The sequence below is a fragment of the Meriones unguiculatus genome, chromosome X, assembly GCF_030254825.1.
Source record: "Meriones unguiculatus strain TT.TT164.6M chromosome X, Bangor_MerUng_6.1, whole genome shotgun sequence".
NCBI lineage: Eukaryota > Metazoa > Chordata > Mammalia > Rodentia > Muridae > Meriones > Meriones unguiculatus.
The window spans coordinates 98,693,256-98,707,526 of NC_083369.1; the positions used below are offsets into that span (position 1 = coordinate 98,693,256).

The 14,271-nt window shown below is 40.0% G+C and overlaps 1 protein-coding gene across 6 annotated transcripts in view; it reads right to left on the reverse strand.

Moving 5' to 3' along the window:
- Nucleotides 1-14,271, reverse strand: part of Arhgef6 (Rac/Cdc42 guanine nucleotide exchange factor 6) — a 121,620-nt gene that overhangs the window by 40,727 nt on the left and 66,622 nt on the right. For all 6 annotated transcript variants that reach the window (XM_060375788.1, XM_021658313.2, XM_060375787.1 and 3 more), the window contains 2 exons: nucleotides 12,950-13,045; nucleotides 12,370-12,492 (listed from right to left, as the gene is read on the reverse strand). In XM_060375788.1, the coding sequence (XP_060231771.1) occupies nucleotides 12,370-12,492; nucleotides 12,950-13,045 (219 nt within the window). The remainder of the gene's footprint in view (nucleotides 1-12,369; nucleotides 12,493-12,949; nucleotides 13,046-14,271) is intronic.

The following is a 14,271-nucleotide window of genomic DNA, read 5'->3' on the forward strand; positions in this document are numbered from 1 at the left end:
TTGAGCCACCATATGGGTGCTAGGAAACAAACCTGGGTCCTCTGCAAGAGTAAACAGTACTCATAAGTGCTAAGCCGTCCCTCCATCCCCCAAATTAAAAGATTTTAAAATTAGAAAGTGTCTTTCAGTGTAAAAAAGAAAAAATCAGGAGTGAGCTGTAAGATCAGTATTAAGCTTCTGCCCTCAGATGAGGGGTTATGCATAGCTCTGGGCGTTAAAAAGTCAGTTTTGTTTCTTTAAAAAGGTGGCTCCTGGTTGGCTGACGATGCTCCAGTGGAAATGGAGGATGTGGACAGCACAGATGGGCTATTAAAAATAAAGGAAACTATGAATTCCAGGGTGGTTGTGAAAGGTGGATCTGGAAGGAGTTAGGAAAAGGAATGGAGGGTGAATGTGATCAAAATACATTTTATGCATATGTGCAATCATTAAGGAATTAATAAAACATTGTATATATAAATGTATGTGTGGGCACACCACACACACACATAAGATCAGACTTAAAAACTCAGAAAAGGCTAACTGGGTAAAAATACACTCTCTTGATCTTTCAAGAACACTTTTTGGAAAGCTTTCTTTTAAAAACGTAGGGAATCTCTTCCTCTCCCTTTCCTCTCTCTCCCTGTATGTTTTTGTTTATTATTGTTTTTGACAATTTTCTACATATATATAATGTGTCATATGCAACCACTTTACCTTCTCTTATCCTTACCCTACTTTTACTGGCCCCCTCCTTCTTCCCAACTAGTTTTCCTCCTACTTTCATATCTTTTGTGTGTGACCTCCTGAGTTAGAATCATTGCACGGGTAGGGATCATTTACTGGAGTTTGAGCAACTTACAAATGGCTAGGCCAGCCAAGAAAATGATTCTATTCCCTTGGCTACTCTTAACATGTTGTCTTTTAGAAGCTGCCAGGAATCCCCACATAGAAAAGGGCTTGAGGGCTGGAGAGATGGCTCAGAGGTTAAGAGCACTGGCTGTTCTTCCAAGAGTCCTGAGTTCAACTCCCAGCAACCACATGGTGGCTCATAAACATCTGTAGTGAGATATGGTGCCCTCTTCTGTCACGAAGGCAGAATAGTGTATAAATAATAAATAAAGAAGTCTTTTTTTAAAAAAAAGGAAAACAAAAGGGCTTATATAAAGAAGGTTATAGGTGATGGATTCATTTTAGGGAGTAAATTTACATTAAAGCATATAATCCACAAAATTTGTTAAAGTATATACTGGTCTAAACACTTCTGGCTCAAACTAAGCATGCCAAAGATCTCACTAAATAAAGATGCTTGTATTCCCAAACAACTATAACAGAAATCAGACTTTAAAAAAGGACTCATCTGCAAACATAGAAAAAATTTCATGGGGAGTCAAAGATGAGGGTGACCAGTGTGCACAACGTCTGAGGGGCACAGGATCTGAAACAATGAAATTGGTGAGTGGAGGGGCAGCTGAAGCCAGAAGACCAACATTGAGGCTTCCTCGGCGAGAGGGGGCAACCTGTGAGCTGGGACAGTTTAGATCCAGGTCACCGTGGACATCTCCGGGGACCGAGAGTGATGAATAATGGACCTACTGCACTTCCCCTTGCCCCAAGCAGGGGCCTCCCTGTTCAGCAGAGGCAGCAATGGTTGCCCCAAGGAGGAGCCTCCCTGCTGGGTGACTGAGATAGCAGAGGGAAGAGGCAGTATGGGCCTCCCAGGTCTGCAGCTGTGGCAGGCAGCAGCTAGCCCAAGCAGGAATCCCTGTGCTCAGTGAGTGAGACAACAGAGGCAGCTGCACCAAATATGGATCTCCTTGCTCAGCGGCCAAACAGGGGATACCATTGAACTGACCAATCTCCTACACTCTCATTTGCCAATACGGGCTCAAATCAGAGAGCAAAGAACGGGGGAACCCTTGTGCTTTCCAATTAGGCCTGCCAGAAAGTGAGTGCCTCTTCAAATGAGTGCAGGCAGAGCTCCAGATCCACAGTCCCTCTACACTAACAGGCAAACACCTGATTCCTCCCAACCACACCCCCACTGTGGGCAACATGGGGATCCTTGGGACAGCAATCTCAACATTGAAGCACCTGTTCTATGGGTCTACAGTGGAGTCCAGGCAAACAATTCCTGGAGCCCAGACAGATCTGAATACCCTGAGGACAGTACAACAGGCCTGTAGGCCACTGAGGTATTCAGGACACCTGTGCATGTGCATTTCTCCTGTGAACAGTGCCAGCACTGCCCCCCTTGCTCTTAAGCTCCACCCTTTCAGACATCTGTATGTTCTAGCACCCTGTCCTTCAAAAGGGATACTTCCACACACATGCCCTTTCTTGCACCCATGTTGCCTGTGACCCTCCTCCTTTAGCTAGAGCTGAAACACCAACATCCACTCTTAAACTGGTGGACCTCTCTCAACTTCCTGAAGAATACTCCAGATGACAGAGACAGACGGACCTAGTCTGATGTACAGACTCTAGGAACAAACAGTGAAGGTTATAGATAAGCAGATGGTTAGAGGTCTGTATAAGAACACATCAAACAAAAATCAGGACATCATGGCTTCAAAAGCAACCCAAAAATCAACAGATATTTTAATTCATCAGAAGCACAGGAAAATGATCTCAAATCTCTGCTTATCCAGTTATTAGAGGCACATAAAGAGGAAATAAAAAAAGCTCTCAAAGAAATACAGGCAAATACAGCCAAACAAATAGAGGCAAATGTAGAGGCACAAGTAGAAACATATAGAGAGGAAACGAAGAACAACAATAACAAAAAATAGAGGCCATCATGGAAAGGCAGGAATCCACATTCAAACAGATGAAGGAAATGGTGCAAGACATGAAAACAGAATTAGAATCAATAAAGAAAACACAGAGAAAACGCTAGAGCTGAAGAACTTAGAGAAAAGATCAGAAACCTCAAAGGAAAGCATCACCAACAGAACACAAGATATTGGAATGAGAGAATCTCAGGTGCTGAAGATACAGTTGCAGAAATTGATACATCTCTTAAAGAAAAAGTGAAATTGGAAAAGTTCCAAACACAAAACATCCAAGAAATCTAGGGTGCCAAGAAAAGATGAAATATAAGAATAACAGGAATAGACAAAAAGATTTCAGGCTCCAAGGTATAGTAAAATTTTTCAAGAAAATCATAGTAGAAAAATTTCCCATCTTAAAGAGATGTCCATAAACATACAAGAGGCCTACAGAACACCAAATAGACTAGTTCAGAAAGAAAATCTGCATGTCACACAAAGTCAAAATAATGAATCTACAGAATAAAGAAAAAATATTAAAAGCAACAAGCAGAAAAGGCCAAGTAACATAGAAGGGTAGAACTATCCGAATCATAACAGACTTCTCAAAAGAAACTATGAAAGCCAGAAGGGCCTGGGCAGATGTCGTGCAGACTCTAAGAGACCACAGATGCCAACCCAGACTACTCTACCCTGCAAAGCTTTCAATCAACATAGACGGAGAAAACAAAATATTCCATGACAAAACTAAACTTAAACAATATCTACACAGCTATCCAGCCCTACAGAAGATACTAGAAGGAAAACTTCAATCCACAGAAGTCAAATACACCCAAGAAAACATGGGATATAGATAACTTCACAACAAAAAAAAAAAAAAGAAAAAAGAAAAAGAAAAGAAAACAAGCATAGAAACACAGTAACACCACCAACTTCACAATAAAAGGAACTAACAATCATTGGTCAGTATTATCTATCCACATGAATGGACTCAACTCTCCAAAAAAAAAAAAAAAAAAAAAAAAAAAGACACAGGCTATGGTCTATCAGAATGGTTGTGGAGTCAGGATCCAACATTTTGCTGCATCCAAGAAACACACCTATGCAACAATGATAGACACTACCTCAGAGTAAAGGGCTGGAAAAAATGCTTTTTAAGCAAACAATCTGAGGTAGCTATTCCAATATCTAATAAAATAGCCTTTCAACCAAAATTAATCAAAAAAGATCACTAAGGAAACTTTATTCTCATCAAAGGAAAAACCCACCAGGAGGACATCACAAACCTGAACACCTGGGCCCCAAATACAAGAGCACCTACATTTGTGAAAGAAACATTATTACAAGCTTAAATCACACATTGAACCCAACACCTTAATAGTGGAAGACTTCAACACTCCACTCTCACCAAGGGACAGCTCATTTAGACAGAAGCTAAATAGGGAAATAATGACCCTTACAGAGATCCTAAATCAAATGGACCTAATAAATGTCTATAGAACTTTTCACCCAAACTCAAAAGAGTATACCATCTTTTCATCACCTCTTGGAACCTTCTCAATAATTGACCATATAATCAGGCACAAAGCAAGCCTCAACAAATACAAGAAGATCAAAATAATCCCTTGTATCCTATCAAACCACCATGGTCTAAAACTAGACTTCAACAACAGAAATAACAAAACAGCCTACATACACATGGAAACTAAACAACTCTCTAATCAATGACAACTTGGTCAGGAAAGAAATTAGACTTCCTAAATTTCAATGAAAATGAAGGCACAACTTATCCAAACTTATAGGACACAATGAAAGCAGTGTTAAGAGAAAAGTTCATAGCACTAAGTGCCTCCAAAAAGAAGTTGGAGACATCTCACACAAGCAACTTAACAGCACAAGAAAAAGAGGAAGCAGACACACCCAAAGGGGTAATTGATTAGAAATAATCAAACTAAGAGCTGAAATCAATAATTAGAAAGAAAGAAAACAATTCAAAGAATCAATGAGAGGAAGAGCTGTTTCTTTGAGAAAATCAACAGGATAGACAAAACCTTAGCCTAACTAACTAGAAGGCAAACAGACACTATCCAAATCAGTAAAATCACAAAGAAAAAAGGGGACATAACAACAGACACTGAGCCTACAAAAGCCTACACGCAACAAAATTTGAAAATCTAAATGAAATGGACAATTTTCTTGATAGATTCCATTTACAAAAATTAAATCAAGATTAGGTAAATAGATTAAAGAGTCCTATATCGTCCAAGGAAATAGAAGTAGTCATCAAAAGTCTCCCTTTCAAAAACAATCCCAGGGCCAGATGGTTTCAGTGCAAAATTCTACCACGCCTTTAAGAAGAGCTAACTCCAATTCTCTTTAAACTATTCCACAAAATAGAAACAAAAGGAACATTACCAAACTCATTCTATGATCCTACAATAACCTTGATACCTAAACCACACAGGAGGACCCTGGATAAGATGATAATTTCTCACTCAGAAAGACAAAGGGGACAAACATTAGAAGAGGGAGAAAACAGGGAACAGGACAGGAGCCTACCGTAGAGGTCCTCTGAAACACTCTACCCTGCACGGTATAAAATCAGATGCTGAGACTCATAACCAAACATTGGGCAGAGTGTAGGGAATCTTATGCAAAAAGGGGGAAATAGAAAGACTTGGAGGGGACAGGAGCTCCACAAAGAGAGCAAAAGAACCAAAAAATCTGGGCACAGCAGTCGCTTCTGACACTGATAGTCTAACCAAGGACCATGCATGGAGATAACCTAGAACCCCAGCACAGATATAGCCCATGGCAGCTCATTGTCCAAATGGGGTTCCCTAGTAATGAGAACAGGGACTTCTCTGACATGAACTCAGTGGCTGGCTCTTTGATCACTTCTCCCTGAGGGGGGAGCAGCCTTACCAGTCCACAGAGGAGGACACTGCAGCCAGTCCTGATGGGACCTGATAGGGTAGGTTCAGAGGGAAGATGAGGAGAACCTTCCCTATCAGTGGACTTGGAGAGGGGCATGGGAGGAGCTGAGGAAGGGATAGTAGGATTGAGAGGGGATCAGGGAGGGGGCTACAGCTGGGATACAAAGTGAATAAACTGTAATTAATAAAAAAATTAAAAATGAAAATAAAAATATGATCTGGCAAACACACTACTGGGTATCTGTCTAAGGGAAATGAGATCAGTATGTTGTAGAAACAGCTCATCTGGTTCCTTTGTTTCCCACAACACTATGTACAATAGCCCAGAAATGGAACCAACCTAGTTGTCCATTAATGAACAGATATATACAACGTGGTACATGTCTACAAAGGAACACTATTCAGGCTATCAAAAAGAACAGAATACCCAAAATACCGTCATTTGTTTCAACACAGAGGGAACTGGAGATAAGTATGCCAAGTGAAATAAGCCAGGCACCAATGTCATGATCTCACTCACACATGGGATTTTCGAAAGCTGGTCTCATGAAAGATGACAGTAGAAGAATTATTTCATACGGCTGGAGAAAGTGACGAATCAGGAGGGGGAAAACTTGAGCCATGGCTTTTAAGTTATGCCTAGAGAAGAGCAAGCTGCTCTAGTATACACGAAACATGACTAGAGTTAACAATCATATACGGTCCATCTTAAAAAATAGAAGAAATGATTTTGCAAGTTCTCACTATAAAAAGTGCTGCTAAATGTCTGAATACTTCGATGTGTTATCTAAATATTAGACAGTATATGTGTGTATCAAATCATCACATGGTACCCTGTAAACATGTGTAACTTTTCTGTCTTTGTTTCTCAGCTAAAAATGAAGTTCACAAAGAGATAAAAATAAGAAAAAAAAAATTCTGATGGTGAAAAAAGTGAAGATTGCCAGTGAACCAATGAAATGTGGTTAACATGATTTCTCAATTAGGAAAATGAGATCAATATCACAATAAAAATTATTGTATATCCAATTAATGTGGAGATTATCTCTATCTCTATCTCTATATCTCTATATCTCTATATATAATAAAGGAGTGGTTGAGAGAGATGGCTTAGTAATTAAAGCACTTGATGGATAAACAAGATGACCACAGCTCAGCTCCTCAGAAGCCATGTAAATGCTAGGTGGGCATGGTGGCCCTCTGGTAAGTCCAGCCTCAGACAATGGAGGTACGTGAACTCCTGACCAAACTGGCTAGTGAGACTGGCCAGACTGGTGAGCTCTGGGTTTAAAAAATTTAGCTTCTTCATATAATGGAGAAGAGCAATCAATAAAAAGAATCCTGATTCCAATCTTGGGCCTCCATACACATGTCCCCACATGCAAAAATACATACATATATTCATGCAACACACACACACACACACACACACACACACACACGCACACACACAGATAAGGAACAAAGACCGACAATAGAAATATCAGGTTGTAGAAAAGGTGTTCTCATGCGCTGCTGGTTCAGAATAAATTGACGCAGTCACGTTGGAAAATAGTCTGATAGTTCTTGTAAAGGTGAAACAGAGAGAGCTGGGGCATTAGCCTGGCTGGTATTACAATATCTGTGAGGTCCCAGCACCTCAATGAAAAGCAAGATTCAAGCCCAGCCAATCTAGTGGTGCATCCCTATCATCCCAGTACTTGAGAAGTGAAGATAAGAGAATCCAGGAGTTCTAGAAGTACAAGCATGTGTACCCAAATTTGAATTTTCAAACAGCACTGTTCATGATCCATCTACTTGTGAATGGAAGACTAATATGTGGCATCTACCTAAGAGAATTATTGAAATATTTGATTTTTATGTATATGTATGTTTATGTGTCTGTATGAGCCGTTGCCAGAGCCTGTAATGCCATAAGAGAGCATTGGGGGCCCTGGAGCTAGAGTTACAGGTATATGTGACCCTTCTGATGTGGGAGCCGGGAAGCAAATTCAGATCCTCTGTGACAGCAATACAAATGCACTTTAAGGCCTGGAAAGTCTCTCCAGTCCCCTGTGTATAGGTTTTTAAATGATATGATGATAATTTTATAGTATGTTGAAAGATTTAAAACATGCCAACGTTAGGGAAATGAAAATTAAACCTACATCGAGATTCCGTTCAATTCCACAAAGAAAACAACAAATGCTGACGTTTGCAGGAGAATGGATACAACTGGAGATAATCATATTGATGAATTAAGCCATTCTCAGAAAGACGAATTTCATTTCTTCCCTCATTGGGTTTTTCAAATGTTATATAGATATATCAAATTGTGTATATGTACATAAAAGTAGAAGTAAAACAATCTAAGGACATATAGGGGGCTAACAGGAGGAGAGGACTGAGAAAAGGGAGGTTAGAAGATACGGAGGGACATGGCTATCATGCGATATATACTTTATAAAAACTTAAAAAAAAACAAGTAAAGTTAATTTTTAAAAAATTATGGCTAGGGACTGGAGAAATGATTCAGAGGTTAAGAGAACTGGCTGCCTGTCCAAAGGTCCTGAGTTCAATTCCCAGCAATCACATGGTGGCTCACAACCATCATGCAGGTGTACATGAAAATAAGAGTGTTCATATACATACATAAATAAATCTTACAAAATGCTGGCTAGGCTGTGGAGAAAGAGGAAATCTTACATACTGCTTGTGGGAATGGAAACTAGTGTAGCCACTATGGACAACAGTATGGTGGTTCCTCAAAAACCAACAATGGAGACGCGAAACTAAAAAATAGAATATGACTCAGCTATACTACCCCAGGGAGTTGCCCAAAGCAATCTAAGTAGATAGACCATAGAGATACTTGCACATCCACGCTTATTTGCAACAGCCAGGAAATGGCGGTAACCTAGAGGTTCATTAACAAATGAATGGATAAAGAAAAACTGGTATATGTGCATTCCCTTTGAGCAGTTGAACTGCTTGCATTAAAATGTCTATAGTAATATCTACTCTTTTTTAAAATATTTTTTTTCTTTTTAGAGCTTATGTATGATGAAGATGATGATGGTGCGTATGTGATGTGTATGCATGAATGAGTGAGGGTACACGGTCAGAGGACAACGTTTAGTAGTCTGTTCTCCCCTTCCACTGTGGGGTTGGGATTCATGGATTGAGTTAAGGTTGTTAGGTATGTGTAGCATGCACCATTGCCTTCTGAGCTATCTCACGAGCCCAAGAAAATATTGTCAGTGCAATCTTATGTCTATGGTATCCTTGGTTTTTTCTTTTTGTTTGTTTGCTTTTCATTGTGTATTTTGAGGAAGTACTAGAAAAAGAAGTTAAAACCTCATGATTTTATTTTTCTTCATGGCTGAAAAATATTCCTGTGTGTATAAATGCCACATTTTGGTCACCCATTCATCCACACTGATGGGCTTGACTTCACATCTTGGCTCTTGTGAATAGTACCAAGATAAACATGTGTGTGCAGGTGTCTTTTTTTTGGGGGGGGGAGGTTCTTTTTATAATTTTTATTTTTTATATTAATCACAGGTTATTTACTTTGTATACCAGCCCTCATTCCCTCCCAATCTCACCCTCCCCTCCCTCATCTCCTCCCTGCCCCTTTCCAAGTCCACGGATAGGGGAGGTCCTCCTCCCCTTCCATCTGACCCTAGCTTATCAGGTATGTTTAGGACTGGCTGCAATGTCCTCCTCTGTAGCCTAGCAAGGCTGCTCCTCCCTCGGAGTGGGAGGGAGGTCAAAGAGCCAGCCACTGAGTTCATGTCAGAAATAGTCCCTGTTTCCCTTACTACAGAACTCACGTGGATACTAAGCTACCATGGGCTACATCCGAGCAGGGGTTCTAGGTTATATCCATACATGGTCCTTGGTTGGAGAAACAGTCTCATAAAAGACCCCTGTGCCCAGATATATTTGGTCCTTATGGAACTCCTGTCCTCTCCAGGTCATACTAACTCCCCCTTTCGTATGATTCCTTGCACTCTGCTGAAGGTTTGGTTATGAGTCTCAGCATCTGCTTTGATACACTGCTAGGTTAGAGTATTTCAGAGGCCCTCTGCGGTAGGCTCCTGTCCTGTTACTTGTTTTCTCCTACTTCCAATGCCCATCCCATTTGTCTTTCTAAGTGAGGATTGATCATCTTACCCCAGGTCCTCTTTTTTATTTATCTTCTTTAGGTGTACAGATTTTAGAATGTTTATCCTATATTATAGGTCTAGTATCCATTTATATCCACTTAAAGAGTATATATCGTGTGTGTCTTTCTGCTCCTGAGATACCTCACTCAGGATGATCTTTTCTAGATCGCACCATTTTCTTTGCAGGTGTCTTTATTGTATACTGACCTTGATTTTTTTGAGTAGAGAGTCTAAGGGGGATGCTTTTTAAAAACCGTCGTTTTGAATTTAGTTTTTAAAGGACCTTTCATACAGATTTCCATAGTTCAAATGTTTGCCACTTCTGAGGGTTGGCATCAACTAATTTTCTAGCCTGGCTCTGAGATTTCAAATCTGGGACACTTCAAGAGCTTTTGTCTTGAGCTGTGTCCAGAATCCATGTATTTTGTGAATCCAATCTGTGAAGTAAAGGCAACCAGAGCTAATGTGAGCTGACACTATTATTGTCCCACCAAAGCTTCTCACATATGATTCCAGTGGTCAGACTTCATCTTCCAGCCTTTACTCCATTTCTGACCCAGGGTAATTATTTTGTGAATGCACCAAAATGGGTATTGAGCACATAAGGAAAAGTTGAAGAGATTTGTCACTCATCTAGCCTTGTAAAAGGCATATTTTTTCCCTTGAGGTATGTGTGTGTGTGCACATGGGCATTTCAGTGTACATGCGAGTGTACATGTTGAAACCATAGATCCATGTATTACATGCCTTCCCGGGTCACTCTCTGCCTTATAATTCACTGCTCTGCTGAACTAGCTAGCGAGTGAGCTCCAGGTTTTTGTCAGCTCTGGGGTTACAGACAGGCACCTTCATTCCTGGCCTGCTTTTGTTTACATGGGTCTTAGAGATCCCAACTCAGGTATTCATAATTGTGTGGGAAACGTTTCACCCACTAAACCACCTTTTCAGCCCTGTAAAGACTTATTCTGATGGGAGATACCATTCAGTTCTTTTTTTCTTTTTCTTTTCTTTTACAAACATAAAACAAATCTTATTCACTCAAATTATTAAATGATCTGCCACACAAAACACAGCAAGTGTTAGGTTCCTTACCATCGCCTGTTGCTTACTTATTTGACTTCCTGAGACTTGTATCCCTCAGCCCCCAAGCAGTGGCACAGTTTGGAGGAAACATTAATTAAGCGGACAGTAGGAGAAAATATAAAGGATAAGTGAAACAACAACTGGGGGTAACTTGATAACAACCTGCCAAAGAATGAGACTACTTCCATATCTCTCACCTGGAACAAAAAGAAATTTAAAAATTGACCAAAACTTCAGTGTAAGACCAGAAACTCTGAAACTGCTAGGAGGAAACACTGAAAAATAAGCAAGCACTTTCTATGAAGTACTCACATATGCCAGGAAACTAAGCAAGAAGTGGCATGTGCAATTACAGAGATTTTTTGTTGTTGTTGTTGTTTATTTTTGGTTTTGTGTTTAAAGCAAGCAGCCTTCTACACCGCAAAAGAAAAGGAAAAAAAAAAAAAAAAACTGAACAAAGAGTCGCCTACAGAATGGGAGAGAAATCTTCTCCAGAATGTCAAATAAATGTTTCCTAAAAGCTCAAAAAGTGCGGTTGTCCTGGAGCCACTGTAACTCTTATCTTTTCTTTTTTTGTTGTTTTCTTTCAGATATTGGTCAGTATCATTCTCTGATATTCTGTTTCCTGCTTGGTGTCTGCTTGTCTACCATATGGTTGACCTCCATGCTGGCCTGGCTAAAATGACAACCTCTCTGTCCTTTCTCGTCTCTTTGTTTCTCCTCTCCTCTCTCTCCCTCTTTCTTTTCTCTATCTCTCCCTCCCTCCCTCCTCTCTCTCTCTCAACTTCCTCCTCCCTGCAGCCAGTGAGATTTACAGCTTGCCTGCCCTGCGATTTTTCTTTTTAAGTCTAAGAAGATTTTCTTCAAGCTTCAAAACATAAAAACTCATTAAACTTAGCCAATGAAGACATAACACAATAAATAAATGGACACATTATCCAAGTAAACAGTTTCCAAAAGGAGAAGTACAATATTAAAAATTTAAAGGGGAAAATCAATATTTGGCCACCAGAGAGATGAAAATCAAAACAGTATTGGGATTTCCATGTCACCCTGACTCAGATGGTTCTCATCAAGAAAGCAATAATTGGGCTGGGCTGTGGTGGCACATGCTTATAATCACAGCACTCAGGAGTCAGAGGCAGGTAGGGTCTCTGTGAGTTCGAGACCAGCCTGGTCTATAGAGCAAGTTCTAGGGCAGGCAGGGCTACATTGAGAAACCTTGTCTTGAAATATCAAGAGGGAGGGAGAGAGACAGAACAACAACTAATGCTAGCATATACAGGAAATGGCTGAAACAATCAAGTCATGGAACAATGAACTCAGTCTTAGCTTATAGGACAGAGATGATCAAGAGTTGACCTAGAGACCTTGGATTCCCGGAAGAAGTCGTCCTGAGTAAGGTTTTCACTGCAGAACAGTTGAGCTGGGGTACAGTCAGGACATTACCTGTGCTGGGTGAGCACACTGACAGCTGAAGGATGATTTGCACAGTAAGCCAGGTACATCGATTTAAAATGAGGCATGAGGTTCAGTAGGCAGCCTCCTACTTTGTGCTGGTTTTCTGGAAACCTGAAAGGAAAACATATCAGGCAGAGCATATAACAGAAGGTAAAGTGATTTGTAATTGAGCCCAGAAGCAGGTAAATCTTTTGATGTCTGTCATGGGATTAATTTATTTTCTGGGACAATGTGTTGAAACTATAGCATATACATAAATATAAAGTGCACTTGTGCCTGGTCTAACCTTATAATCCCAATAGGTGAGAGGTGGAAGCAAGAACATCAGAAGTTCAAGGTCAGCTTCTACTATATAACAATAAATGTGTTGCATTAGTGGATGATGAAGCCATGGAACAATGAACTCAGTCTTAGCCTATAGAACAGAGATGACCTGGAGACCTTGGATTCTCAGAAGAAGTCCTCTTGAGCAAGTTCAAAGCCAAGCTGGTCTATGTGATACACTGTCTCAAAAAATCAATTAATCATTAAGTGTAGAAGGAAACAGCAAAGTCACTGCCTCACTTACTTTGAACATTCTTCCAGGGCTTGGCAGAGTGTCTGTTGAAATGTGCATACTTCTTCAAAGTTTCCCAATAAACATGTAAACTCCACAGAACTCAGGCTGATTTAATAATAAAAAAAGGACATAAAGTTCCAGTTAATAGAATGGAAGATGCGTCAGGTATCTAGTTGGAGTCCAGTTAGCTGATAGCTTGCTGATATCTGGCAAGAGTGAGAGAAGGCAAAATGCTGGTGTTTTAGCTTCTGCTTTTTCATCTTAAAACCACTCTAATGTCTCTAGCACCCTTGTTTAGCCTCCTTCCTTGGTTCATCTTTTCTAAAATAATAATGATCCTAAAGAAAGTTGTTGGTCATCAGGGCCAGTTAGGTATTTGGTTAAGCCACAAAGAAAAACACATGCCTGATATGAAAGTATAAAAATAGATGAAAATACCTGATTGAGAATAAGTTAAAATCTGTGGCGTTATCTCCTCTACAGAAAAATGGGGAAGTGATTCAAAAGTATGTTCAACAAGTACAGTGGAAAAAGGGTAGCAAAAGGGTAGGGAAAAGGTAGCTTTCTCTGACATGAAAATGTTCAAATAACAACTAAAAACATTCTTTATAAAACAGAATAGAAGGGAGAAAATAGAACTTGATTTTGTTATTGTTATTTGTGGGATGGAAAGGGGTCAAATACAGGCAAACAATGATTTTATGCAGGGCCTCTACTGAGGAATGTTCCCTTCATTTTATCCTTCTAAACAGCAAGTAGCTGTTTAGAAGGATAAAGTAGCACTAAGAACAGGAAGCAACCCTTATGTGAATTATGAAGACATGGAACAATCATGCAAACACTTTTCAAGTACAGGCTTCCGTTACTCTGTGAGCTATGTGCCATGGCTGTCTCCACTTTACAGGTGACAAAACATAGGCACAGGGGAAGGTAGTAAGCAAATCATCCATCATCAAAATGCAATGAAGATCAAAGAACGGTTATCCAAAGCATTCTAAGTCTAGAGACCACCCTCTTAAGCACTTTGGTGAAGAAACTTGTCTGAAGAGTCACTTAAGAGGTAAATTCTCCTTCCTTTGGAATGTATAATCCTGGAAGGTGGAGATATAGCTCAGAGGCTAAGAACTCTAGCTGCTTTTGCTCAGGACCCATGTTCATTCAGTTCCCAATACCCACATTGGGGCTGCTTACAACTGCCTGTAATTCAAGCTCCAGGGATCAAATGCCCTCTTCTGACTACTCCAAGCACCTGTGAACATTGTAGCATACACTCACATAGACAAATATACATACACATAATTAAAAATTAAAAAAGGATAAATCTGTTTTAA